Genomic DNA, 27,974 nt, shown 5'->3' with positions numbered 1-27,974 from the left:
GACGATGTCCGTGTCGGGTACTGACCGAATCGAAGTGACGAAACCCGAGCGCGAGGCCGTGTCGAAGTAACACAGAACGAGGAATGACCCAATATATTATCGATTTAAGAAACTGGACGGATCGAAATGGGTCGTTGTCGGAGTCGCAGTCGAGGGACTGTTCGGCTCTGCTCGCTTCTCCGCGGGGTTTGCTCGCCTCTGTGCTGGCCTGAGGCTGTGGCCTGCAACTGGTGGATTCTTGTCCGGCAGCAGAGATGTCTGACTTTGTGACCTTGAGTTGTGAATACTGTTTTCGTGCTTTTGTTTTTGAACGATCTCTCTCTCTCACACACACATGCTGTTTGCTCCCTCTCTCTCTTGTTAAAGGAACAGTCCACTTTCAAATAATTATTCAAATCTCGTCACGCTTCTCTCCTTTTAGGATAAATGTTGATGAAATAACATTTTTTTTGTGTTAATTAATGATTATGCAGCTTAAAGCAATACACTTGTAATTATCAGGTAACATAGCAAAGCATTACAAACTTAAACTTAACATTAAGCTGAACAAACTATAATATTTTCAGTATCATTCACGTGTTTTATTTCCAAGTCAAAATCTTCCAAGATCAGACTCCAGTTCAGCAACCTTCTATTCTTATCATTCATTTTACCCAGAAACACTGATGGATTATGGTCCGTGTAAACCACAAGTGGCTTCTGCGCAGGACATATGTAGTCAGCGAAGTATTGCAATGCTGGCAGCTCTTTCTCAACGGTGGCATAATTTTTCTAATGCGCATTAAATTTCTTTGAGAAATAAGTTACTGGATGTTCAATTTCATCATCATGCTTTAACCATATAACATTCAGCCTGAGACTCATTCCACCGAGATGTAACACTGAGTGTTACAGGAAGTCATTCCTGCCTATGGCCATCAAACTTTTCTAATCTTCCCTCGGAGTGTCAGACACACTGAGCCAATAGGCTGCTCCTGGACTTATTTCCACTTGCAAAGATTAAATTATATTTCTACACTATTCTTGGTTGGTGTGGCTGTAACAAAACTCGATTTCCCTCAGGATCAGTCTGCCTGTCTGTTCTACAGGTTCCACAGTGTTAAAATGAGAGAACAATAGCTGTAGATTTTATCCGTCATCTTTACAAATCTACATACGAATTATCACCGAAAGTGACTTGTCATGAGGGGTATCATCTTCAAATGAATAACCACATCACACCCAGGCAAGGGTTAACACATAAGTGGTCTCTGCAGGATACCCCAAATCAGATCCACTCCTATGGGTTAAATGAGGTGACAACCACACATCCGATGTACGGTGAATCGATAATTTGTCCACCCTTGTGGCAAAGTAAAGTTACAAACAGTGACCCTTGGCCACTGGTTCCCTGGTTTCGATTCTTCCATTTTTCCTCCTTCGTCTCCGTCTGACTCTGAGTGTCTGTGTCCTCGGTTAAAACTAAACAAGCTGCGAGTCAGACTGATTCACCTTCTGAATCTCTCTTAAAATGACAGTCCATATCAAATGAAACCTAGGGATTCATAACAATGGCCACTCCCCACTATGAACTGACTTGTGTTCCAGTATTTGGGATGACTGAGTGAATCCTTTCCCACAGACTGAGCAGGTGAACGGCTTCTCCCCAGTGTGAACCTGCTGATGTCTCTGTAGGTTAGCTAACCGAGTGAATGTCTTCCCACAGACTGAGCAGGTGAACAGCTTCTCCCCAGTGTGAACTCGCTGATGACTATGTAGGTTGGAAGAGTGAGCGAATCTCTTCCCACATTCTGAGCAGGTGAATGGCTTCTTCCCAATATGAACTCGATGATGTCTCTGTAGATTGGATGACTGAGTGAATGTCTTCCCACATTCTGAGCAGGTGAATGGCCTCTCCCCAGTGTGAACTCGCTGATGTACCAGTAAGGTGTATGACTCAGTGAATCCTTTCCCACATTCTGAACAGGTGAAAGGCCACTCCCCAGTGTGAACTTGCTGGTGTGTCAGTAGTTGAGATGACCGAGTGAATCCCTTCCCACACTCTGAGCAGGTGAATGGCCTCTCTCCAGTGTGAACTCGCTGATGACAAAGTAGGTTGGATGAGTGAGCGAATCTCTTCCCACATTCTGAGCAGGTGAATGGCTTCTCCCCAGTGTGAACTCGCTGATGACTCAGTAGATGGGATACCTGTCTGAATCCCTTCCCACATTCTGAGCAGATGAACGGCTTCTCCCCAGTATGAACTCGCTGATGACTCTGTAAGGTGGATGACTCAGTGAATCTCTTCCCACAGACTGAGCAGGTGTACGGCTTCTCCCCAGTGTGAACTCGCTGATGTACCAGTAAGGTGGATGACCGAGTGAATCCCTTTCCACACTCTGAGCAGGTGAACAGCCTCTCCCCAGTGTGAACACGCTGGTGTGCCATTAGGTCAGATTACTGAGTGAATCCTTTCCCAGATATTCAGCAGATCACCAGCCTCTGCTCAGAGTGAACTGGTGTGTCCACAGGTGGGAAGACTGACTGAATCCTTTCTCACACACAAAACAGGTGAATGGCCTTGCCCAGTGTGAATGTGCTGATGTACCTTCAATTGTGATAACCGAGTGAATCCATTCCCTCTATTTGAGCAGGTGAATAGACTTTCTCCTGTGTAAAATGATGGGTTGCCAGTTGGTAAAATGACCGAGTGAATCCCTCCCCACAGTCTGAGCAGGAAGGATGATCGAGTGAATCCCTCCCCACAGTTTGAGCAGGAAGGATGGTCAATTGGATCCCTTGCTCCACTTCTTAAATTTCTGGACAGAAACAACCAAACTGGTGTGCCATGTTTGAACTTCCTGGAGACAAATTCCTTCTTGTTTTTAACCTGTAAAAAGATTTACAAAATCCATCAATGGGTGTAGGACAACATTTCAGATGAGATTACTTGAGTTACCAAGGTTTGATCTGATATCACACTGTTACAGTGAGGTACAACCCAAGTTGGACAGAGAAATCATCTCCTGACTGGGCAGAGGGCTGGTATCTGGAATGACCATCAATTTCCTGATGCTCTTCCTGTTTCTATAAGAATCGAGCATTTCTGGCATCTCCAATTTGTACCTTGGTGGAGTTGGACTCTCTCCATTGGTATTACTCCCTGTTCCTGCTGAGCTGCATGGGTGCCTGGCCCCACAGTAAGAAAAACTGTCTCACGCAATTAGTCTTTCTTGATGTGCATCTGGGATTTTCTTTTATGTATTATAAACTTAAAGTGCCACAGTTTTAATGTCATATAAAAAATTCCTGTTGAGGTGAATGGTTGGTCCGCACAGCTGTTAAAATGACACAGTGAATTTTTGTAATATTTCACATTCTTGTAGGAAAATTACAACACAGAAACATGCCCTTTGAGCCATCTAGTCTGTGCTGAACTATTTAAACTGCCCACTCCCGTACCCCTACCATACAGGTACCTACATGCACCTCTGAAATGTTGAAATCGAGCTCGCATGCACCACTTGAGCTGGCTGTTCATTCCACACCCGTATGACTGTTTCCCCTCATGTTCCCCTTATCATTTCACCTTTCACCCTTAACCCATGGCCTCTGGTTGTAATCCCACCCCATCTCAGTGGTAAAAGCCAGCTTGCATTTACACTATCTATGCCCCTCTATCACAATCAAATCTCCCCTCAATCTCCTACAGTTCAAGGAATAAAGTCCTGACCTGTTCAATCTTTCCTTATAACCCAAGTACTCCAGACCTAGCAACATCCTTGTGAATTTTCTCTGAACTCTTTCAAAGTCCTTACATCTTTCCTGTAGGTTGTGACCAAAACTGCACTCAGTACTCCAAATTAGGCCTCACCAATGTCTTCTACATGTCAACATCACATCCACTTATTGTTGTCAGTACTTTTGTTCATGAAGGCCATTGGGCTAAAATCTTCCCTTCCGTCTCTATCTAACTGTGATACAACTTTCAGTGAATTAAGGACTTTCTTCTACAACAGGTCCCTTTCTTGTACAACACTCCTCCGTGCCCGACCAGTCACTGTGAAACACCTCCATTGGTAGGTCAGACCAAAGTGCAACAACTCACACTGGTCTGCATTAAATTCCTTGTTCCATTTCTCAAACCATTTTGCCAGCTGGTCCACATCGCACTGCAAGTTTAAATGCTTTTTTGGCATTGACTAGATGGGCCAAAGAGCCTGTTTCTTCACTGAACTTCTCCGTGTTTCTATGGCAGAGAAGCTGGCCAAACTTGTTTGGAAGGGAAAGGGTAGGATTGACAATTAGGCAGCAGTGGCTGGAGTTTCTGCAGCAATTCAGGACCCGAGTGACTCCACAGAAGTGGAAGCATTAGAAAGACAGGAGGACACAACTGTGGCTAAAATGAGAAGCCAAAGACAACATAAATGTCAAAGAGAGGGCAAACAAAAGAACAAAAACTATTGGGAAGTTTTGAGAAACCAAAAGAAGACAACAAAAAAATTCAGATGAGCTCAGTGCATGGAATCATGACTTCTAGTCATTAATGGGTCTCGGTACCACCCAACAGTCTGAGGCATTTAGAGTAACAAAATATACAAGGCTTCAATTTACCTTTCAACTTTCATTTTGGCAGGCACATACAAACTCTGCATCCTCAAAAATTCACATCTGAAGGCCTCCCACTTACAGGTACTCCTTTGCCAGGAGACAGCCTGTCCCAAACCACACTTGTCAGATCCTTTCTGATAGCATCAAAATTGACCTTTTTCCAATTTAGAATCTCAACCCGTGGTCCAGTCCTCTCTTTTTCCATATTTACTTTGAATCTCATGGCATTATGATCACTAATTTCTGTCACCAGCCCTGATCATTTCCTAACAGGTTATTGCACACTTCTACATCAGGAATTCTACGTATTGATTAAGGGCACATTTGACAAACTCTACCTCATCTAGTCCTTTACAGTTTATGAGTCCCAGTCAATATATGGAAAGTTAAAATCACTTACTGAATCAACCTTTTTGTTTATTGGCATGGTCTGCAATCTCTCTACAAATTTGATCCTCTAAATCCCTCAGACTGTTGGCTGCAACCAAGTCCCAATATTGGTTACAATATCATAATTCCCTACCTGAGCTCATCTGGCTTTCCTACGACGCTTCTTGCATTGTGATATACACAGCTCAGCACATTCATCATACCAGGCTCAACCATCTAACTGCTGAATCTATCTATGATCTGAACATCTGACTGGTGTCAAGGAAACAAAACCTCCATCATTGTCACAAAAACAAAGGAGCTGATTGTGGACGACAGGAAGAATGGAGACAGGATAACCCCTATTGACATCAATGGATCTGGGGTTAAGAAGGTGAACAGCTTTAGGTTCCTTGGTATAAACATCACAAAGCACCTTACATTGTCTGTGCATACCGGCTGTGTTGTGAAAAGAGCACAGCAGTACCTCTGTCACCACAGATAGTGGAAAAAGTTGGAGATGGGGACCAAAATTCTGAGGACTTTCTACAGGGACACAATTGAGAGCATCCTGACTGGCTGCATCTCTGCCTGGTATGGGAACTGTACTTCCCTTAATTGCAGGAAACTGCAGAGAGTGTTGCGGACAGCCCAGCACATCCGTAGTGGTGAACTTTCCACTATTCAGTACATTTACACAGACAGATGTATAAAAAGGGCCCAAAGGATATCAGGGACCAAATTCACCACAACCACAAACTGTTCCTGCTGCCACCATCCAGGAAATGGTACCACAGCAAAAGGAGCAACAGGCTCCGGGACATCATCTTCCACCAGGTCATCAAACTGATTAATTCATGCTGATACAATTGCATTTCGATGTTATATTGACTGTCCTATGTACAAACAATCTATCATAAATTACCATAAATTGCACATTTCACATTTAGATGGAGACATAACATAAAGATTTCTACTGCTCATGTTTATGAAGTATGTATCTAATGAAGTCAATTCAACTTAATTCACCCTCTCCATTATCTGTTTGGTCATTCTGGCTCCCATTCCCGTAACAGCTTATTTTAACCACATCACCCGCTCCACCCTCACTAGCACTAGCATGCCTTACCACTTGGATATCAGTCCCCTCTTGTTCTGTTCCCCTAACTAATGAATCCCCTATCACCCCTTTGACCTTTTTCTGTCAGGTAATCCCCTTCACCACCAGTTTCTAAAGTGGTCTACCTTTTGTTGTGTTTGATGGGCACAAGAGTACTCTGCAATGGCTATTTAACCTCATTCCCCTTCCTGACTCTCCCAGTTTTCTGTGTCCTGCACCTTGGGTGTAACTCACCATGTCATATCTATCACCACCTCCAACTCCCGGACGATCCAGAATTCATCCATTTCAGGTTCCATCTCCTTAACGTGCAGGGTGCACATCTGGTAGGTGAGGACATCAAGGACACTGGAGGTCTCACCACCTTCCCACCAATGTCCCCTCTAATTTGTAATGACCAGTGTGCACACAAATCCTATACTGTGCACTTTTTTTACTCGGTGACATGTGCACCGTAAATTTTATACAGAGAGGTAATTGTTTTCACAGCTAGCAAATCACTGTTGATAAGTACTTTGATCTCTCCTAGATTTGATTGAGTTCATCTGCACTCTCACACAACCTATGTAGCAGGCCTGTAATGGGTAATGAAGGATTTTCTCATCAAAGCTTTTGCATATTGTCCATATGTGGTTTGCTTGCTAAATTATGCTTTAAAAAGTCAGATTTGCAAATATTACTCCACTTCTTCCCACTTACAAATTCTCCAGCACCTCTTGCATTGCCACAATACACACAGGTAACACCAGTTTCTATATTGGGCATAACATTTCCCCTGAACCCTCCTGAGGAATTGAGGGTATATAAAAAATTCATTTTGAACCTGTGTAACCTCTGGCTAAAAGAATAGTTGGGAGTGAATAGGAATTTTGAACTGAAGTGAACTCAGTCTTCAGCGTTTAGCTAAGACAGACTCATTACCAGTTCTCTGTGGCTTGCAGAGAGACACATTGAGAGCTGATCAGATTATACATTGTATCCTCGTTGTGAGTAAAGGGAGGAGGACTCACTGATAGGGACAGGAATGAACATCTGTTTGTAATTAAGTCAGGGCCTTGCAAAGGGAATAACTGAAAAGGACTGGACAGTCCATCCACCTATAATTAAAACCAAACTCTGTTATCTAAGTAATTCAGTTTTGCATCAACACACTTAGGGTGTGTGCCAGTTCAAATAACATCTTGCAATATTAATGTATGGGATGTACGATGTATAAATATATGGCTGTAACCCAAGTCATTCGACTTGTCAGAAGGTGGCAGTGCTCCCCTTTGACAACTGGGTCTCAAAACTCCTGCAGGCATTTGAATGCACAATAAACCATGGCGTCGATAAGAAGCTGGTCTCCTGAGTTTTATTCAGATTCAACTTTAACATTTGGCATCATGAACAGCATCCCAATATAGGGAGTGCCAAGCAGACGGGCTGAGTAAGCAGCTGGACCACTCTGGGGACTGCGGAGACCGAAAGGGAGCCCAATTGGTATTTGTCACTCACCGTTAGTTCCTTTGGACGTACGGTGCCTCACTCAAGGCTGATCACATACCTTGACAGGATCGGGAAAGAATTTGTTGGGAGATTTGTATAAGGTAGGCAAAATTTTACTAAGTGGCCCGGAGGCAGACATGCCAGGTAAATTCATCAATTAAGCAGAAGGTGCAGGCCGGGTAAATTTATCTCATTGTTAATTGAGCAGGAAGCTTTGTGCCCAATAAATTACATTGGTCAATTGCAGTCAATTGATACAAGTAGGCCAGCAGCAGCCCGATACAATTTGTATGAGAGTTCTTCAGACAAGGAAAAATATTTGTGAATGTTGAGTGCAGCGCTGAATAAGAAATTGGAGAACAAAATGCGGCCATGGATGGGGGAGGGTGCAGGAGCCTGGGTTATTACCTCATGAGAACAAGCAGTAAATTTGATTTTTAAAAAGAACTGAGGAAAGAAGTGGAAATTGTTGAAAAGGGAATGAAAGGAAAAGGCAGATGTAAAGCGGAACTTTGCTGGCTATGCCAATGGTGGCATTGTGGCTTCAGCGTTGGACCTTGAGGCAAGAGGTCCCGAGTTCGAATCCAGCTGATTCCCTTGCACACTTTCATCTGTGCTGGGTTAGAGCTGGTGAACAAAACAACTCACCCAGCAGAAGGCAATGGCAAACTACTGCTGTAACTTGCCTTGTACATGATTTCCCAACACCACACAGTGGCGTTGAAGGAAATCCTTGGCTAACTGGAAAAAATTCCGTATGTGACATACCTTTAAAGTGGAACAGTATATTATCAGCAAGTTGGAGGAATAATGCATGTGATAAAGGGATACAGTAGTGGTCACCAACCATTTTAAGCCCAAGATCCCCTACCTTGGCCTTAGTAAAATGCAAGATCAACCCAGATCAATTAGTTACACACATGCGCACCAGGGCAGAAAAGACCATAAGTAAAGCCCCACAACCTGGAAGTAGCAATAATGTATAAACAATGGGGCACCCACCCTTTTTTTGCACCACAGAACGGTTTAATATTGACAATATTCTTGCGGACCGGCCGACGGGGGATGGGGTGGGTGGGGGTGTTAAACACGATGGGAATACAGCGATACTCGAAGCTGGTTCCTTATGTCCAGTCCATTCTGTAATTTACTTTTCATGGCTCTCGGCACTTAGCTTCTGTCCCGCGCTGCTCAAGTTTTCTCCGCTGAAAAAGCTCAACACATTTGCGTTTAAGTGCAGGGTGCTTGGACTCGGGGTACTAAAGCAGTTTTGAGGGCTTCATTGCCTCATTGGACAGCCTCCTGCCGGCCCGCCGCCAGATGCCTTGGCTTGGTTTGGTTGTTCGAGGGTCGGGTGAGAGGACAATGTCAGGACCGGAAGTCCCTGTGCCGGGGCCGCGGCAGTCACAGTCCGGAGAGAGTGACCGACAGAGCAAGGAGTGTGACAGGGCACGCGCCCACCCCCCCTTGTAGGACCTATCAGCCGACAAAAGTTTGTTTCAGTAGATCACAGCACGGTAGCTGGTCTGATACCTATGAAACGCTGAGCCCGAATTAGGTCGTCTGCGAACATTTTAGCACTGGATTCCCCACGAACATTCAGTGTGCTAAACAGGTTTAGAGGCAGCACTCCAGGCCAGTAGTGATGGCACTTCCCACCGGCCACCCGAGGCCAACCGGTGATCTCTGGCACGAGGGTGTCACTGCGGTTCGGCGACTGATGACCTCGCATGCACTCAAGTTCAACAGTGGGCTGACAGGGAACGAGGAAAGGTGCAGCTGACTCATGTTGTTTCCTCGCGGCCCAGTGGTTGGGGACACTGTGTAGTTACACGCATGTAGAAAGAATGGAACTAAAACCCCACAACCCGGAAACAATCTCTCAACAGTTTCTTTCTTCCTTTCTTTTTCCCGGGATCTACTGGCGAAGTCTCAAAGATAGACTAGTCGATCACAATCGACAGGTTGGCAATCACCAGTATAGAGGTAAGTACTGCAGAAGGAACACCAAAGGTTGGGAGACATTAAAAACAGAGCGTGAATGGGTGGATGGGCGCCGAAAACGACAGCAGGAGAAACACCGTACGCAAACCGAGGACAGCCTACATGGGAGAGAAAGGCAGGAACGTCAGTCTAAAGTTAGAACTGATAGGGAAACACGGGATCCCGAACCCGTGTCTGGCATATCGACCCTGTAGAGTTTTGTGGCCTGCTACAGCACTTTCTCAGGAGACCAAGCCTTTAATGATGGGAATCTGTCCCCCCAATTTAATGTCTTACTGCTTCAATGCTTACCAACTAAGTTAGCCCACATCATTAACAAATAATATGGATTGGCCAGACAATGACCAAAATCGAATGCAACGAGCTTTGACGTATCATTGGAACACGGCTTTCAAATGCCAATCAACCCCGAAGAGAACTAATATTACAGGTGAATGGAAACTGCCTCTGTCTGTCGATGGAGTAGCACTAATCCTGTGCTGCTCTTAGTTTTCTCTCCCGCTCACAGATTAAATTTTGAATTTCAAATTTTTAATTGCTGATTCTTGAAGGGGAGTGATATGTCTATGTCTATGAGAAGTGGGAAAAATCTGCATGAACCTACTGACAAAGGTAATGAAAAAGGAAAGACACCAAAGGAAAGATCTGTTGAAATGCCATCATGGGCTGAAGATATTGTTTGGACACTGAAATCAATTCAAGATCAGAATAAGGCAATTAAAGATCAACTGGAAATGAATATAATGAAATGAACTTATTTCTGGGAAATCTTAAAGATATGGAAACTCAAGTTACTAATCATGAAGAGGAATTGAAGTCAACTAAGCAAAAACTGTCTGAAACTACAACCCATTTGGAAAAATATCGTTAATAAGATTATTGATTTGCAAACTAAGTCTCGCAGAAACAACATATGAATCGTTGGATTGCAATATGGAGCTGAAAATGGAGACTTAATGATTTACTTTGCTAAGCTCTTTCATGATCTATTTCTGACTATTTCATCACAGCCACCTGCTATTGAAAGAGCACACAGGCTGTCCACTTCGAAATTTAAAGACTCAACCAGACCAAGATTTATTTTGGTTTGTTTTCATCACTTCAAAATTAAAGGTCAAATAATGCGACAGGCAAGAAACAGAGTTTTCAGATTCAATGAGTCTGAGCTCCGTTTTTACGAAGATTATCCAAAAGAAGTAATGGAACAAAGAGCAAGATTTGCTTTGGTAATGAAACAAGCATATGATAAGAAACGATTTCCATCTTTGAGCTACACGACAAGAATGAAAGTTTTTCCTCCTAATTCTTCCCCATGTACTTTCTTTGACCCAAAAGTCGAGCTGGATTTTGTCCAGGCTATACCTGTCACCATCACTAACGTTACTACTGAATGAACTAACTGTAAAGCTGTTTGATTATCTGTATATTACTCACACTACGAAAAGAAGATATATGAAGGCTATTTGGATATTTCATTGACAGATTAATAAAAGAAGAAAAGAAAACCTGCTCATCATTATATCCTATCTGATTTTTTTTGGAAAGATTTACGGATCAAGTTTGACTGTTTAAATGGTTAATTACATATTTGACTGAGAAAAGTGGATAAAAGGATTTGTTCCCTTTATCTAATATTTGGTTTGATTTTTTGTTGTTTTTTAAATTACTAACTGGTAGTTTTTTTTTCTACCAACAGGGTTTCTTTTTATATATTTATCTGGGAGGGTTAAGTTACTATGATTTTACTAATTAATATTTTCATCAATTTAGTTCTGTTAAGTATACTATTAACTTTTTTAAATCTGTTTTATTATAGCGCCCTATAACTGAATTTAAAGTTTTCTTAGGGATTTAAAGCTAAACTTAAGATGGGGCTGGTTTTTCTCTCTAATAGATTATATTATTTTGATTATTTTTCTGTTTAAAAAAATGATGGAATGTAAACACTCTCCTTTGTTGAGACTTTACTGTCTTTCTTGCAAGGTCATTTTATATATTTTATGTACTGGCTGGGGGGAGGCAGAGACGAGACCAACAGAGTGGCCCATGTCATTGCATCTATCTTAGCTCACTTGCTTTTTTTTCAGGCTTTTGGGAGGGCGGGTGGGTTTAGAGTTAGGAGTTTTTTCCCATTGGGTGGTTCCGGAGCATGCGTGTTTTCTATATGGCTTTATTCTTCATCACTGCCATCTTTGATAATCCCATAATGGTATGCGTTCTTCGCAAGTATAAAGTCAATTACAATAAAATTATAGTGTGGCAGTTAAATGGATTAATGTAATAAGTTGGAATGTACGTGGTTGGAATCATCCTATTAAATGAAACAAAGACTTAAAATTATTAATCGATTCCAACCTGATATAATTTTTGTTCAGGAGACACATAGCAAGACAGGAGATCAAAATAGATTTTTTTGCTGGTGGAATGGAAAACAACTCCATGCTACCTCTCAGAGCAAAACTAAGGGTGTGTCTCTCTTTATTAAATCTAATATATTTACACAAGAGGAAATTGAATCAGATTCTAATGGTAGATTTTTAATAGTTAAAGGAGTGTTTGTAATAGAAAGGTTGTTTTGGTTAATTTGTATGGTCCTAATTTAGATGATCCTTCTTTTTTAAAAAGAATATTTGCTTTACTGCCAGATTTAAATGAGTATATGTTGTTAATGGGTGGGGATTTTAACTTTTGATTAAATCCTATGATTGATAAGAGCTCAACTAATCAACGACTTCCAAATCGTTTTGCATCAGTTATTAACTCTTTTTTGACTGATTTTGGGTTGATCGAATTATGGGGACATTTACACCCTGATAACAGAGAATATTCTTTTTCTTTCCATGTTTATAAAATATATTCAAGGATTGATTATATTATAGTTAATCCCCGTCTTTTCCCTGATGTTAAAGACTGTAAATATGACACTATTGCTATACCTGATCATACGCCTTTGAGTTTGTCCTTTGAATTTGACAATGACATTTTTGGCCGTCCACCATGGCACATGTCTCAGACTTTATTGTAAAGCTCTGAAGTTACCAGTTTTATTGAAAGCCACACAAAATAATTTCTTTCTTTTTGATGATATAGGAGGTATGTCTAAATTAATTATATTGGATACATTTAAAGCATTTTTACGTGGTCAGATTATTTCTTATTCAACTAAACTTAAAAAACAGGCTAAAGCAAAATTAGATAACATTTCAAAACAAATTAAAGATTTAGATAATATCTATGTGACTTCCCCTAATATTGACATTTTAAAGAAGGGTGGAACTTCAATCATAATATAACCTATTATTAACGCATTCAGTTAAGGGTTATCTACTTAAGTTAAAGAGCCAATTTTATATGTTTGGAGATAAAAATAATAAACTACTCGCATCTCAATTAAAATCAGCCGGAGCCAAGAGGCAAATTTTGAAAATTCGTAGAAAAGATGGTACCCTGGCTCGGCATTATGAAGAAATTACCAAGATTTTTCAAGACTTTTATACTGAAGTTTATAAATTTCAATGTCCAGTAGACTCTTCTGAAATGAATGTGTTTTTTTTTACGAACGATTGCTTTTCCTAAAATTTCTGTTGAGGATCAAAAAACTCTGGATGCCTAAATTACTGAATCCAAAATTCATAAAGCTATTTTCTCAATGCAGTCTGGTAAGGCCCCGGGACTTGCCGGTTATCCTGTAGAATTTTATAAAAAATTTGGAAAATTGCTTTCTCCAGATATGTTGATGTTTAAAGAATCTTTTGTGAAAATTGATTTACCCTCTAATTTTTATGAAGCTTCTATTTCTTTAATTCTCAAAAAGGATAAAGATCCTTCTGATTGTCCCTCATACAGACCTATTTCGTTGTTGAAAGTTGATGCTAAGATTCACTTAAAGATAATGGCCAATCGGTTGGAGAGTATTTTGAGTAAAATCATTCTTAAAGATCGAACAGGCTTTATAAAGGGTCATTATTCTTTCTCAAATGTTCGGATATTATTTAACATTATATATTCACCTTCTTCTAAAACTCCACAATGCCTTATATCTTTGGATGCTAAAAAAGCATTTGATCGAATTGAATGGAAATATTTATTTAACGCTTTAGAAAAATTTGGTTTTGGTATTAATTTTAATAATTGGATTAAAATGATATATAAAGCTCCAATTGCTACTGTTGTCACTAATAACTGTAGGTCTCCTTTTTTCAGTTATCACGGGGGACAAGCCAAGGTTGTCCATTAAGTACTTTGTTATTTAACTTAAGATTAGAGCCCCTTGCTATTGCTCTTTGTGAAGCCGAAAATATTCATGAGATTCTTGTGAATGAGACCATGCACACGATCTCTCTTTACACTGACGATTTATTGATATATATATATCCAAGCCTGAATAATCTATTCCTGCTTTGGTAAAATTATATGACTAATTTGGAGACCTTTCAGGATATAAAATAAATTTTAGTAGAAGTGAATTCCGTTAAATGAATCTGTCTCTATATATGATAATATTCCTTTTAAAGTTATGGATTCTTTTAGATATTTAGGTGCTATAATTACTAAAAATATCAGGATCTTTAAAAAGCCAATTTCCCTCCTTTAGTGGACTTTTTCAGATTTGTTTTTACAAGACTGTTTAATGTCTTTTTCACAGTTAATGGACAAATATGTTATCTCTAATACACATTTTTTCAGATATTTGCAGGCTGGGAATTTTTAACGTGATTTTTTACCAATTTACCCCTCAGCCTGCTCTTTAAATTTGGCTTATGCTATTTTTCAGTTTAGACCTTTTCAAAAACAATTCATAGCAATTGTTTATAAACAGTTAATGAATGCTCGCATGTCGCCAAATGATAGGGTTCAATGCACCTGGGAAGTACAACTTCAACATTCACTTTCAGATGATCAGTGGAGTAAAATTTATTATTTAGTCAATAATTCACCTATCTGTTAATACCATATCTTAATTCAGTTTAAAATAGTACACAGGGCCAAATGTCCAAAGATAAATTGGCGCACATTTTTTCTAATATAAGCCCTATTTGTGACAGATGTACTGAAGAAGTAGCTACTCTAACATATGTTTTGGTCATGTGTAAGTTTAAACAATTTCTGGAGGGATGTGTTTGGAAAATTATCTAAGGTTATAGATGTGGATGTTCAACCTAATTCACTTACAGCAATTTTTGGGATTATTCCAGAAGAAGCAAGCAAAATGTCTGCTTCCGCCCAACAAAATGTTTATATTTATTTCAGAATATTCCAGTTTTTGTTTACTAAGAATTTTTTTGATCGGATTGATTCTATTATTCTATCTTTTATTTGGGATAATAAAAGACCAAGATTTAGTAAACGTCATTTGCAAAAGTTGAAAAAGGATGATGGTCTCACTTTGCCTAATCTATGAATGTATTATTGGGCTGTTAACCTGCATTGTATGTCCTTTTGGTTTTATTGGGTTGATAGGAATGATCAGCCAATCTGGGTAGACCAGGAACAGAGCTGTGAAACAGTTTTATTTAACTTCGTTAGTAGGAGTTACTCTACCTATACAATTAGCTAAAGTTGCTAATATAAACCTATATCCTGTGGTTAAGCACTCTTTACAAATTTGGATCGAGTTCCGCAATTTTTTTATCTTAAAAAAGTTAAACTTTGTAGTATAATTTATCGTAATTACTTTTTAAACCTTCTTGGAGTGTTCCAATTTTTTTTACTTTGGAAAAATAAAGATATTAATTATTTTTTGGATTTATTTAAAGAAGGCAGATTGATGTCTTTTGAACAATTTGCCGATAAGTATTCTCTCTTATATTCACATTTTTTACAATATCTTCATTAGACATTTTTAACAAAATATTTAAGTAATTTTCCTTACATATTGGAAGCTGATTTGTTAGATACTATTATGAATATGAACCCCTTGTTGAAAGGTTCTATTGGAAGAATTTATAATTTATTATTGCAAAGGGATAAGCGTCCTTTACTTAAGATTAAACAGGATTGGGAGAAGGAACTCAATTTCCCTTTTATATGGAAGGATTGGACACGGATTTTGAAGCTGGTTAACTCTTCTTCGATCTGTACTTGGCATTCACTGATTCAATTTAAAATTGTACATCGGTACCATTTGATGAAGGAGAGACTTCCAAAAATATTTCCCAATGTTGACAAGTATTGTGATAGATGTAAAAATGAGATAGCCACACTGACACATAAGTTCTGGTCATGTTCAATATTAAATCAGTTTTGGAAGACAGTCTTTTCGACATTTTCTAAAGCACTCAGAATCAATTTACAACCTAATAAATTGACTATGCTTTTTGGAATAATTCCTCAAAATATCCATTGTATTTCTGTGTCTCACCAACATGCTTGTTACATTGATAGCTAGGAGGGCCACCTTGTTGAAATGGAAGGTTATATCAGCTCCTACTTTGTCACAATGGCTCTCTCAGGTGATGCTGCATCTTGGAGAAAATTAGAAGTCGAACCTTTGTACCTTTAATTGATTTTGAGAAGAGATGGGGCTCATCTGCTCGTTATTATCATTTCAGTTAACTCCACAATCTAAATGTAATTTTTTTTTGATATATCTTTTCTTTCTTTTTGGTGGTTTGATTTTTATTTTTGGAAGCTTATTTTATGACGCATGGCACCGGGGTTGTACCTCCAATGGGTTTCTTTTTAATTCACAAATTTTTCAATCCTTAAGATAATTTTTATGAGGCATTGTAAGTGTTGTTACTTCGATGCACTTGTGCTATTTTTAAATAATAATAATAAAAAGATATGAAAAGAATATTAAAGGTGAATATGTTCAGTGGGAAGAAGGATATGAGTGGGCTACATCTGGGGATCAGAAATGGGAACAGAAACCGACCAAGAGACAGGTGGGGACTACAACCCGTTTAGAAATTGACAAGCAAGGATGCTTCCTACCATCAGTACCATCCCTCAGGAAGAGCCCAGTGTAATATTGACAGTTGCTGCTATTCCAGTTCCGTTCATGATTAATATAGGGGCAACTACAACCACTCTCAATTGGGAAATAGTATCGGAAAAGGGATTGCAGTTATCAGACACAACATTCACTCTGTCTGGGTTTGAAGGCATGGAATGTATGTATTCACATAACCAGCCACTGGAGGTGGAATTCCACGGGAACCAGTGTGTGGTTTCATTTACAGTCAGCACCCCGCAGTCGGGGGTGTAATCCAGCAGGGTGAGACTTGCTCTGTCTGTTGGAAGTCGAGATTCTCTGCACAGGCAATGGTGTCACCCTGTGACAGGTGAACAACTGACAGCTTCCCCAATTTCCGACCCCCCTTGTTGTGGGCACTTAATCTGGACTCCACTGCATTTGAACCCCTTCTGCCAGTGGTCGACCCCTACCTGACTCTGTGCTGTGACCCTACGGGGTGCTCATCTGAGGAAAGTCAATGTTATGCACCCCTCGAGGGACAGAAGTTCCCAGTCATGGTGATTGGAAAGGCTAAAGGAAAACTGGGCAGTGCATTACTGGCCAAATTTCCGGATTTCCTTTGGTGACAGACAGAACTGGTGGTTCCCCATACCACTGTTAGTGTTTGCCCTGGGTTCAAGCCAAAGAGCCCAGAGTTCATTGCCTACACCCTGAGGAAACAAGCCTCCAGCACCGAGGGAGACTGGCAAGACTTGGCTGCGGTCCAACTCCGATACTGGAAGGAGTCTGAGGTGAAGGCGGGACATCTGGTGAGACACACTTTTAATATTGACCGATCCCAAGATACTGTCCCCCATCTCTGAGCAAATTCAGGCCATGAAGTCGGTCGCACCAACTGTCCCCCTGTCCAGATCACTGTGAAAGAAGGACAGACTCTCCCATCCATTCTGCAATATCCCCACTAGCCCATCCGGATCACAGTGAAAGAAGGACAGACTCTCCCATCCATTCCACAATACCCCCTCAAGCCCGAAGCAATTTTATGAGGATGGAAGCTCTTTTGTGGATCCAGCAGGGAAACGATGCGATAGTGATTGACAGTGAAGTAATTGAACAGGCCTCTTTTGAAGCATCTGACTCCACCCAGAAGGCTGAGCTGTTTGCTCTGACTCGTGCCTGTATCCCAGCAACAGACTAAAGTGGGAACGTTTACACAGACTCCCGTTATGCATTTGGAATTGTACATGACTAGGGGGCTCTCTGGGAACATGGGGATTCCTGACTTCCTCCGGCCACCCCATTAGTAATGCCACCTTTGTAAACAACTTACTCACTGCTCTACAGCTACCTCGAGTTTTGGCTATTACGAAATGTGTGGCCCACACACGCATGTCCGACTGTGTCACTAAACACAATGCTCTAGCAGATCAGACAGTGAAAAGTGTGGCACAATCCTCAGTAGTTGCAGCCTCCTCGGGTTCCCGTCAAGCAACCCTCCATGACTCAAGCAGAACGGGTTTGCCGGACATGAGGGAGGTACGTAATTTTCAGGGGGACGCCTCTGAGGAAGAGCGCAAACTGTGGTTCCAGATGGGGGTGCCAGAAAGACCCTGATCTAGCTTTATGGATTACCCCAGCGGGACAGGTATGTGTTCCAGTTTTTACCAATATTGGCTGATTATATACATGATTTAACACCCCTGGGAAAGGAGGGAATGGTAGGTAACCTGCACCCTGCACAGCGGGTACGAGTCCCTTGACAGGTGGACCTTTTTCTGTCTACAATTTGATTTTATTGAATTGCCAATGGCCCACACTTTGTGGGAAAGTAAACAAAGGGGTACGTAATGAACTAGCTATCAAGCAACAATTCCACTGTGTACACCACCCACGGGCCGCTGGCAGAGTGGAGAGAGCCGATGGCACTCTGAAGAGTAAACTGGCCAGACTAACAGCAGAGGCTGGACTCACTTGGTTGAAGGTCCGACCATTAGCCCTATTCCACAAAGGTTACCCCATAGGGGAAAGCGGGCCTGTCACCAGTTTAAAACATTCAGGGTTGGCCCATGAGGATATCCTGGGGACCAAGACCTTGTACACCATTGCTCCCAGAAAGCCTACCAGCAAAATTAGATATTGGAAGAGATGGGGAAATAAATATGCCAACTAACCAAAATTTTCCAAGCGTTACATTCACAGGTATGACAGGCTTACAAGGATGAGAACTACCCTGCAGAGAGGAGTGACTATCCCACCATAGAACCTGGGAATTTATCCTGATCAGGAACTGGGATAGAGGGAAAGTTGGACCTTGGTGGAGAGGACCATATGAAGTGTTACTGACCACTCCGACGGCTGTGAAACTGAAGGGGCAATACATTGAAGAGACTGCAAAGATGTTACTGAAGGAACTAAGTAGAAGGACTCTCTCGGATTAAAGGAAATTGTATTGGTTGATAGCGGAGAGTGATGAACCTCTAGGTTTCTTGCCGTGGATTGTCATTTTAAGAGATAGTGCCTGAGTGACGTCAGCTTTCTCGGGGAGGGAGGGGAGAGAGAGAGGGGGGGGGGAGGGGGAGAGGGGGGGAGAGAGGGGGGGGAGAGGGAGGGGGGAGAGGGAGAGGGAGGGGGGAGAGGGAGGGGGAGAGGGAGGGGGAGGGGGAGGGGGAGGGGGAGGGGGAGGGGGAGGGGGAGGGGGAGGGGGAGAGGGAGAGGGAGAGGGAGAGGGAGAGGGAGAGGGAGAGGGAGAGGGAGAGGGAGAGGGAGAGGGAGAGGGAGAGGGAGAGGGAGAGGGAGAGGGAGAGGGAGAGGGAGAGGGAGAGGGAGAGGGAGAGGGAGAGGGAGAGGGAGAGGGAGAGGGAGAGGGAGAGGGAGAGGGAGAGGGAGAGAGAGAGAGAGAGAGAGAGAGAGAGAGAGAGAGAGAGAGAACGAACGTGTGCTGGAAATATTTGACCACACAGCGTGTTTACACTTCCCAGTTTGTTTCATTGAATCAAGGATTATTCATCCATTGTATACCGAATGTGGGATTGTCACTTTGTTTGATCCAGTGGAGTGGATCTGTTGGTTTGGGAGTATCCTGTGAGGACCACTTGTGCTAACCCTTGCCTGGTTGTGGTAATTCACTTGAAGAGGTACCCCTGTGACCAATCACTGTTGGTGATAATTCGTATAATCCAAATGGGCATTTGTTGGATTATTTCGAGGCTACCACTTCTGTTAACCCTTAGCTGGATTCGGGTGTGTTATGTGTGTAAAGGGGGTTTCTTCTTTTTTCTTTGTTACTGTTGGGAAAGGGTTTCTTTTTGTTAACTAGCAGGAATGCTAATTTACTGATAACGAGAATGGTATTCCTTTGTAAACCAAATGGGGATTAATGTTCTTTCTTCTGAGTCTGTAAGCTTTTGTTGACGGGCTTTTGGGCAGATCGGCGCGAGGGGGTTCAAGAGAGAGGACGCAATGCTCTAAGCTGGGCGAGGATCGGACCCCAAAGGGGGGTCCGAGGCCGGGAGATTCTCCAAGGAGGGTGGGGGATGAAGCTAGATGTGCTTGGTTGACCACTCGGAGGGTCCTGAGCTGTTTGGAGAGTCGAGGAGTTCGGAGGGTCCTGAGCTGTTTGGAGAGTCGAGGAGTTCGGAGGGGATAGAATGGTGGCCAGAAGACTTCAGAAATTGAGCTCCAACGGTTGTGCACGAAGTGGTTTGGACTTTGATAAGTTTGGCGCCTTTTCTTTAATTTTCTCTTCATATATACTGTATCGTTATTAATCACTTAGTTATAGTAACCTTTATAAATTGTACTCATTTAATCGCATATGGTGTACTGTCTGTTTGTGGGCGAGGCGGGGACATCACACAGCATCCACACCAGCTGATTACCCAGTTTGGCGGGGCCGAAGTCTGCTCCCCCTAGACAAGAACGAGCTGAGCGAGCCTGAGGCGACCCAGGGTGTTACATTGTGGGGGCTCGTCCGGGATTGATTTCTGTGGAGGCTGTGTGATCACCCTATTTAAATTGTGTCTGTGGCGAAGAGCTGGTGTGCCTTTGTGGGTGTGCGATTGCTGGTTATCGCTGCGTGTGTGTTGTGTGGGGTGGCTGCTGTTGGTAGCAATTGTCGTTGTTCGAGTTCCGACTAGTGCTGACGAAATGGTGGTGGGACCATGGGTTGTCCGTACTGTTTGGAGATTGAGGAGTGACAGGTTGGGATGTTTCTGCAGTGGTGTGCTCCGCCCGGTTATTGGAATAATGTCCAGCCCTAAAGGGGCGGAGGCGTGGGTGGAGCGGACCTCTCAGTTGTTGGGTGAGTGGCAGTGCTTGGCTGAGGAAAAGCGACAGGGACGGGTTGAAAGTTTGAGTAGGCAGGCTGGTGACTTTGTTAGAACTGTCAGGCGCAATTACCTCGAAGTGACCACTGCCAGTTCTGGGAAAGTGTGGGAAAATGCGTGTGGTTCGACTGGAAGTCAAATGCCGCAGCTGGGGGGCTTATTATATCTGTGGCAGGAGATTGGTGGGAAGTTTTTAGGGTATCCCTTTTTGCCTAGGGGGGCAGATAAATTGCTTGCGGTGCCAAGGGGATCTGTCAAGGGGATCAGTTGTTCCGTTGATTCGAGAGGTGTCGGGAAACTGAGAGGAGGCCCAGTGGGGGAACGGCTTGGGGTCTCTGGGGGGCACGTTCCCAGCAATGTACCAAGGAACTCCCGAAAGGAACAGACCCTATTCCTGAAGGCTTAGAGGGGTCATGCGCACAGGTGTTGTTACGGATGGATGGAAGTCAAGTTAAAGCCATCCTCGGCACCGGGGCACTGGTTAAGTTGCTGTACAGTTTGTTTCATAACCGTTATTGGAAACATTTACCCTTGACAACATTGAGGACACTGGAGATTCGGGGTACCAGTGCCGGTGATTATCCAGACGACAGTTGTTGGTCAGTGAAAATGGAGTTCTTAGAGGCAAATGTGGAGGAGACTGAGGTTCATGAATCATTAATGCTGATGTGTCCGGACCCTGTTGAGACGGGCAGCGTTTCTGTTCTAGAGAGAACCAATATCCTGCTGGTGTGCTTGGGGGCCTGCCTGGAGGAGGTGGGTGAGCGTTGTTTGGAGGCATTGTCGATGCACCCAGAGTTTCGAGCTGCTTGTGTGGACGTGTGTAGCAGCATTGGGCTGATTCCCAATTCAAACAAGAGCCAGTGGTGGTACGGCCTGGGGGGACGTAGCTGATGGTGAGACCCTCTTAGTGGACGCTGCGAAATACCACGAGTGAGCGGAGTTGACTGCTGAAGACACCTCGGAGAGAGAGAGGTTGCGGCGACTGGCCCCTGAAGCCGTGGAAGACGTAGCGTGTGTGTGGATTATATTGCGTTGAAGAGGCGCACTGTCAGTGACCAGAATATGGCCCTGAGGGCTGGAGAGGCGATGGCCTGTCTGAGTGGTGCGAAATGGTTTAAGGTGCTGGATCTGAGGAGTGGATGTTGCCAGATCCTGATGAGTGGGGCTAACAAGGAGAAGACGGCCGTTATAAATTCCCTAGGAGTCTTCGGGTCCAAAAAGATGCCACAGGGCATATCTGGAGCCCTTGCAACCTTCCTGCGGGGCAGGTGGAAGACCATAGGGGACGTGGAGGCGTTTGGAGTTTTGGTGTGTGTGGATGATCTCTTGGTGTTTGGATTTGCCTCAGGAGAATATGAAGTGAGGTCGTTGAAGGAGCAGCTGAGAACTACCGAGTTAAAGTGTTTTCGGGACACGTGCGAAGGTCGCAGCTCGTGAGTTACTGTCTCTAGGGAATCAAGTTTGAAATGAAGATGGAGAGACTGGAGAAAGTGATCTGGAACCTTTCGGAAGACTTACAAGTTGGAGAGAATGAAGAAAGTTGTCTGGCTGAGGGTAATAGCAAACTGAGAACCCGGAGAGGGGAGTTTGCGGAGGTGAAGAAATTACAGACGAATCTCAGAAGAGAGAAGCGGAAGCTTGAAGGGAACCTGAAGATGACTGTCGACAGTTCAAATGAAGTGCAAAATCTGAAAGTTGATCTGGAAGAAGTCATGAGGAAGAAAAAGCTGGAGAGAAGTGCAGTGAATACTGAACAGGAGGCTGAAGAGACTGCGGGAGCAGTGCAGGCCACGTGTTTCCGTTTGGAGAAGATCAAACAGCAGCTACCGATCACAGGAATGAGGAAGAATACAGATTCGATGGATGATGTGCTGGATGTGTGGTACATGCTGCCTTTTGCTGACTTTCCCTCGATTGAGGAAGAGACCTTTGGCCCTTCTCCCATTGAGTCAGGTGTAGCGGGGAGGATTAGCTGTGTGCAGTGTGGGGCATAAGTGAGAGGTTGAGAGAGGAGTTAGTAGTGGGCCCAAGGTATTCCCAGTTGTGTCCGAGCCTGAAGGGTTTAGGTGAGGGGGTATGGAGGCCTCAGAAGGGTTATGGAACTCCCAGATAGTTGGCCTAAGTAGCGCCTGAGGAACAGGGCGTGAGGGTTACTGTGTGGGGAGGAGATGTCACTGTTTGTGCTTGGGTTATGGTGTGTTGGCAGGAAAGGTGGCGAGTTATTTAGTAGTCATGAGGACATGACTTTTATTTGGTGGAGGGAGAGTGTAAAGGGGGTTTCTTCTTTTTTCTTTGTTACTGTTGGGAAAGGGTTTCTTTTTGTTAACTAGCAGGAATGCTAATTTACTGATAACGAGAATGGTATTCCTTTGTAAACCAAATGGGGATTAATGTTCTTTCTTCTGAGTCTGTAAGCTTTTGTTGACGGGCGTTTGGGCAGATCGGCGCGAGGGGGTCGAGAGAGAGGTCGCAATGCTCTAAGCTGGGTGAGGATCGGACCTCAAAGGGGGGTCCGAGGCCGGGAGATTCTCCAAGGAGGGTGGGGGATGAAGCTAGATGTGCTTGGTTGACCACTCGGATGGTCCTGAGCTGTTTGGAGAGTCGAGGAGTTCGGAAGGGATCGAATGGTGGCCAGAAGACTTCAGAAATTGAGCTCCAATGGCTGTGCACGAAGTGGTTTGGACTTTGATAAGTTTGGCGCCTTTTCTTCAATTTTCTCTTCATATATACTGTATCGTTATTAATCACTTAGTTATAGTAACCTTTATAAATTGTACTCATTTAATCGCATATGGTGTACTGTCTGTTTGTGGGCGAGGCGGGGACATCACACAGCATCCACACCAGCTGATTACCTAGTTTGGCGGGGCCGAAGGCTGCTCCCCCTAGACAAGAACGAGCTGAGCGAGCCTGAGGCGACCCAGGGTGTTACATGTGGTAAACACTTGTGAGAAGGGATATTCTGTGGAAATCACTGTCGGTAATAATTTGTGTGTTGGATCTGGATTGGGAGTACCTTGCAGAATCTACCTGTGCGTTAACCCTTGCTTGGATGGTCATACCCTTTGAAGACTTATCCCTGTGATAAGCTAATTTTGGTGATATTTCGTATGTGGATTTAGAACAACAATGGATAAGACCTACAGCGACATTATCCTGTTTTACCACTGTGAAATTTGTGGAATTCAATGTAGTTGCCTTCTCTCGACATTCACCTTGGATTAAAAATATCTCTCTCGTCATTTATTCCATGGCTTAACTGAACTTTTATGCTTCACCATCTCAAGACATTGAGCTTGGTATTCCCTGAGCTCAGTGGTTTGGGAGATATATTTACACATATGTGTACTCATAACACCTTTAACTTTAGATTATTTTGCTTAAGTTGTTATACAAGTAGATACTAATAAAGACAGCGCTTTTAACATCAAAACTAGACTCCAGGTGTTGTCTATAGCTGCTGGTTCATTTAAACCATTACGGGTGCATAACAGTGGTGTTTGTGTTTATGTCTTTGAGAGGACTCACCCCAGCATCCAGTTAAGATTTTTTTGTCTCTGTCACACTTATGCCAAATGGGTAGAACTAGGGGCCCCGACATTCACAGTGTATTGACAGATGTATCTCAGGCCCCCACCAAACAGAACTTCCTACACTGGGAAACATGCTTCCTGGCCATAACTGCAGGTGCCCAGCAGTGGAAAGGAATAACTGAGACCGAGCGATCTTTGATGATAGTTTTTCTTTCCTATGGAGTAGCCGGGAATTCATGAGAGATAATAAATTTGGCTACAGCACTTGAGGAGCTGGCCACAACACTGCAGGGGCCCTGACAGAAACACAGGCCCAAGTAACAGAAATACCCACTGAAAAGATTGCAATCTGGCAAACAGTCGTACAGAATCTTACGGCTTTAGATTTTATCCCAGCTGAGAAGGGGGAACCTGTGCTATTATTGACACAGAATGCTGCACCTTTATCCCTGATGTGTCTAATGACACTACATCTCTCTCCGAGCACACTGCCTAGGAGATTGACAGCATCAAGAAAGTAGGGCAGGATTTACACGGGTTCACGGAAGGGTCGAAATGGTGATCTTCAAAGGCCTGTTTGTAATATGTGGGGCATGATATTGCATTATGTCCTAATAGTTGTACATATCATTGTTATAGTTACTGTTGAATGCAGTTTTTCTCACTGAGAAGTCAAAGCTGTACTTGGTTGCTTTCTCTGTAAAAAATTACTGTTTTGTTGCTCATGTAATGATCAAAAAGGAGGGGATGATGAAGTATGGTTTAACACTTCATTAAAAAATAGCAGCCTGTTTTTCTGAAAGAAACTGCTGATGATCAATAGATGTACTAAGCCATGCTGAGCCATATTTCTTCTTCAGGGTAGCTAGCTACGGTTTCAGGATGCTTATCTCCTTGTGTGTTCATGTGCAGAGATAGGACAGCGTCAGTCTGTTCTGCGTGTGTAAGCCATTATGACTATTTTGTAATTTGTCTTTAGGGGCTCCAGCCTGTCATGTAGTAAATAACTTTGGTTCCAGCCTGTCTTGTGTGCGGAGTATCTGGATGGATATATCTGTGGTGAAGGGGAATTGTTAGTCAGTTAGTGGATTGGGTGGGAATTCCTGTTGGAGTGGCTAACTGAGTAAGCCCCGGGTACTTAGAATAAAGAGTTTGTACTAATACAGTCTCTGAGTGACTCTCTCCGGATTTGACTTCCACAGAATGGGATTGGTTTCAAACGGCTGGGCTGCTGGAAGAACAGTACCAGACCTGCAATGATTGCAACTGGGTCTGACAGAGGCATAATTGGTTCTTCAGTCTCACTCCAGCTGTTTCCTACCTTCTCTTGTACAGGTATGTAATGTCTAAAGGACCAGTGCTTGAATGAATGAGACTCACCAAACTTTCTCCTGACTGAATCACTGGAATCTCCGAGTCATGTGGGTCCTCTCCAGTTGATGCTCTCAGTCCTCGGGCTGGTTCACTTGTTGCTGTTCCCTCGTCTTCAGTCGTGGGTTTTCTTCCAATAAATCTCTCACTGCAGGTCTAACGTTAACATGAAAGATAATGAAGCACATTAACAATAAAAAGCAGAACCAAACATTTCTGCTTAATGTTACTAAGAACAAAACTCACTGAAATTTAAACGTTGAAGGCAGATATACTGATCTCAGTGAAGAATCTTTTATTGTCCCTCACATGATACAAAAGAATATGGGATAAAAAGGAGCCATCATTCAGTCATGGTAAGACATAAGGTACAGAATTAGGTGATTTGATCCATCTGGTCTGTCCCACCATTTAACCATGGCTGATTTTTATTCCAACACCATATTCCTGCCTTCCTCCTGTAACCCTGAAGCCACTTAGCAATCATGAATATATTAATCTCTGTCATAAATATACCCAAATCGCAGCCTCAACCAACCTCTGTGGAAACAAATTCCACACTTCGGACACCTAATGGCAAAAAAAAATTCACAACTGAATTTTAACGAGAAGCATCTTTATTCTGAGTCTGTGCTGTCAGATCACAGACTCTCCGTCTAATGGAAACATCCTCTCCATGTCCACTGTATCCAGGCTGTTCAGCATTCGGTAGGTTTACTTAACCAAAGCTCGCCTCCACAAACCCCACCGTCCCTCTGAACTCCATCCAGCACAGGTCCAGAACCATCAAATGCTCCTCATACATAAAGCCGATCACTCCTGAGATTATTCATGTGAACCTCGTTAGCAACAACTGTACTGAACACATTTCCAGCAATAACAGACAAACTGGTTCCAGGATAATTGACAGGGAAAAGTTGTGCTTTCTTTACTGTTCTACTATCACAGATCGAGTCATTTCCATTTCCAGGTTAAATGTAATAAAAAGAAAGTGGAATTACCAGAAACACTCAGCAGGTAAGGAACAGCTGCGGGGAGGGGAACAAACTTTACAATTCAGGTTAATGACGTTTCGTCAGAATGACTTCAAACATTTAGTTTTTAGTGCAACTTAAGATTCTGCCTGATTTCCACCGAGTGACAAACTGGTGACAGTGAGGGGTCCGCTCACACAGTTTGAACACCAGACTCACGGGTCTATTTCTACTGTTGTAAACACGGAAAAGCCGGTCCGGAGACGTCAGAACACATCGCAGCTACTGAATTAATTATACAAAAATGACAAAGATAGAAGAAACAACAAGCACTTTGTTATATATACTTTGATCCTCACCAAATTTTTATCAACACACTATAGAGAATTTCCCATCCGGACACTTCACGCTTTGCATGGTAACTGCGAGGATCTGCACAGTCCTTTGGATCCAGATCAGTCCTCGGTAAAGCAGGCAGTGAAATCAAAGATTCCCACAACCTGGGACGTTCTCCTTTCTCACCCAGCACAGTCCGGGAGAAGACACAACAGCCAGAAAGCTCCAGGACAAATGCGAGGAGCCTCTGGAAGCGGGGCGAGTTCGGGAAGTTAATGGGACTCGGTGGCCAAAATCACACCACGTGACCTTGCATCACAAAGCGGAGGGCGGGGCGAATCTGCGGCACACAGTCTCACGTGACCTGCCGGCGGGACTTCCATTTAAATTCTGCAGAAACAGACAGCCTGGGCTCCTGGTTTGGATCGTTCAATGCAGATTAAGTGGAGTTGACACATTTCTGACGAGCCCAGATAGTTGGGAAACAAATGAATTCCTGGCCCTCAGTTCGGGGCTCACGGCCAACATCGGATCTCCCCGCTCGGGATCGGTCTCAATACTCACCGATGGGAAAGTGATATCTTCGGCCCGCAGACAGTGATCCCGACGGAAGAGACGAAAGTCTTTCCCGATCACACAGCCGACCTACTTCAACTCTGAGCGGAGAGGATAACACCGTCCAGCCGGAGACTGTGAACATGCGCGAAGAGATTGTTACATCATCGGGAGGCGGGGCCTCGGAAACAGACGCGCAGATGCTGCCCATCTGCGGTTAAATGGGAGGGGCAAACGGGATCACGTGTCGGGATTGCTGACCCCCCCCCCCGCCAGGCAGAGACTCCAACTACACATTAGTCTGTGGAAAGAAGCAAACTTGCCGCTCACATCTCCTCTCACCTTAAATGTATTAGACATTTCAACCCCCAGGAAAATATATCGTCT

General features: G+C 43.2%; 1 protein-coding gene across 3 annotated transcripts; it reads right to left on the bottom strand.

Moving 5' to 3' along the window:
- Window positions 1-551: 551 nt before the first annotated feature.
- LOC132388109 (gastrula zinc finger protein XlCGF8.2DB-like) lies at window positions 552-27,733 on the bottom strand. Of its 3 annotated transcripts, none has more exons than XM_059960468.1 (3): window positions 27,597-27,733; window positions 25,732-25,878; window positions 552-2,869 (listed from the first exon to the last, which is right to left on the bottom strand). In XM_059960468.1, exon 3 carries the CDS (start codon window positions 2,425-2,427, stop codon window positions 1,543-1,545), a length of 885 nt encoding a protein of 294 aa, XP_059816451.1. In that variant the 5' UTR covers window positions 2,428-2,869; window positions 25,732-25,878; window positions 27,597-27,733; the 3' UTR covers window positions 552-1,542. The 3 variants fall into 3 exon arrangements, with proteins under 3 accessions (XP_059816451.1, XP_059816452.1, XP_059816453.1); XM_059960469.1 differs by lacking the exon at window positions 27,597-27,733 and adding an exon at window positions 27,056-27,364; XM_059960470.1 differs by lacking the exons at window positions 25,732-25,878; window positions 27,597-27,733 and adding an exon at window positions 8,570-8,755.
- Between the last annotated feature and the right edge of the window lie 241 nt (window positions 27,734-27,974).

This window comes from Hypanus sabinus, unplaced genomic scaffold, assembly GCF_030144855.1.
Source record: "Hypanus sabinus isolate sHypSab1 unplaced genomic scaffold, sHypSab1.hap1 scaffold_265, whole genome shotgun sequence".
NCBI classification, from domain to species: Eukaryota; Metazoa; Chordata; class Chondrichthyes; order Myliobatiformes; family Dasyatidae; genus Hypanus; species Hypanus sabinus.
Note: the sequence above shows the minus strand (reverse complement) of the source record. Positions and strands in the feature narration are given on the sequence as shown.

Coding starts and splice junctions, on each gene's coding strand:
- LOC132388109 (XM_059960468.1), bottom strand. CDS start 2,427: ATGGCACACCAGCGTGTTCACACTGGGGAGAGGCTGTTCACCTGCTCA.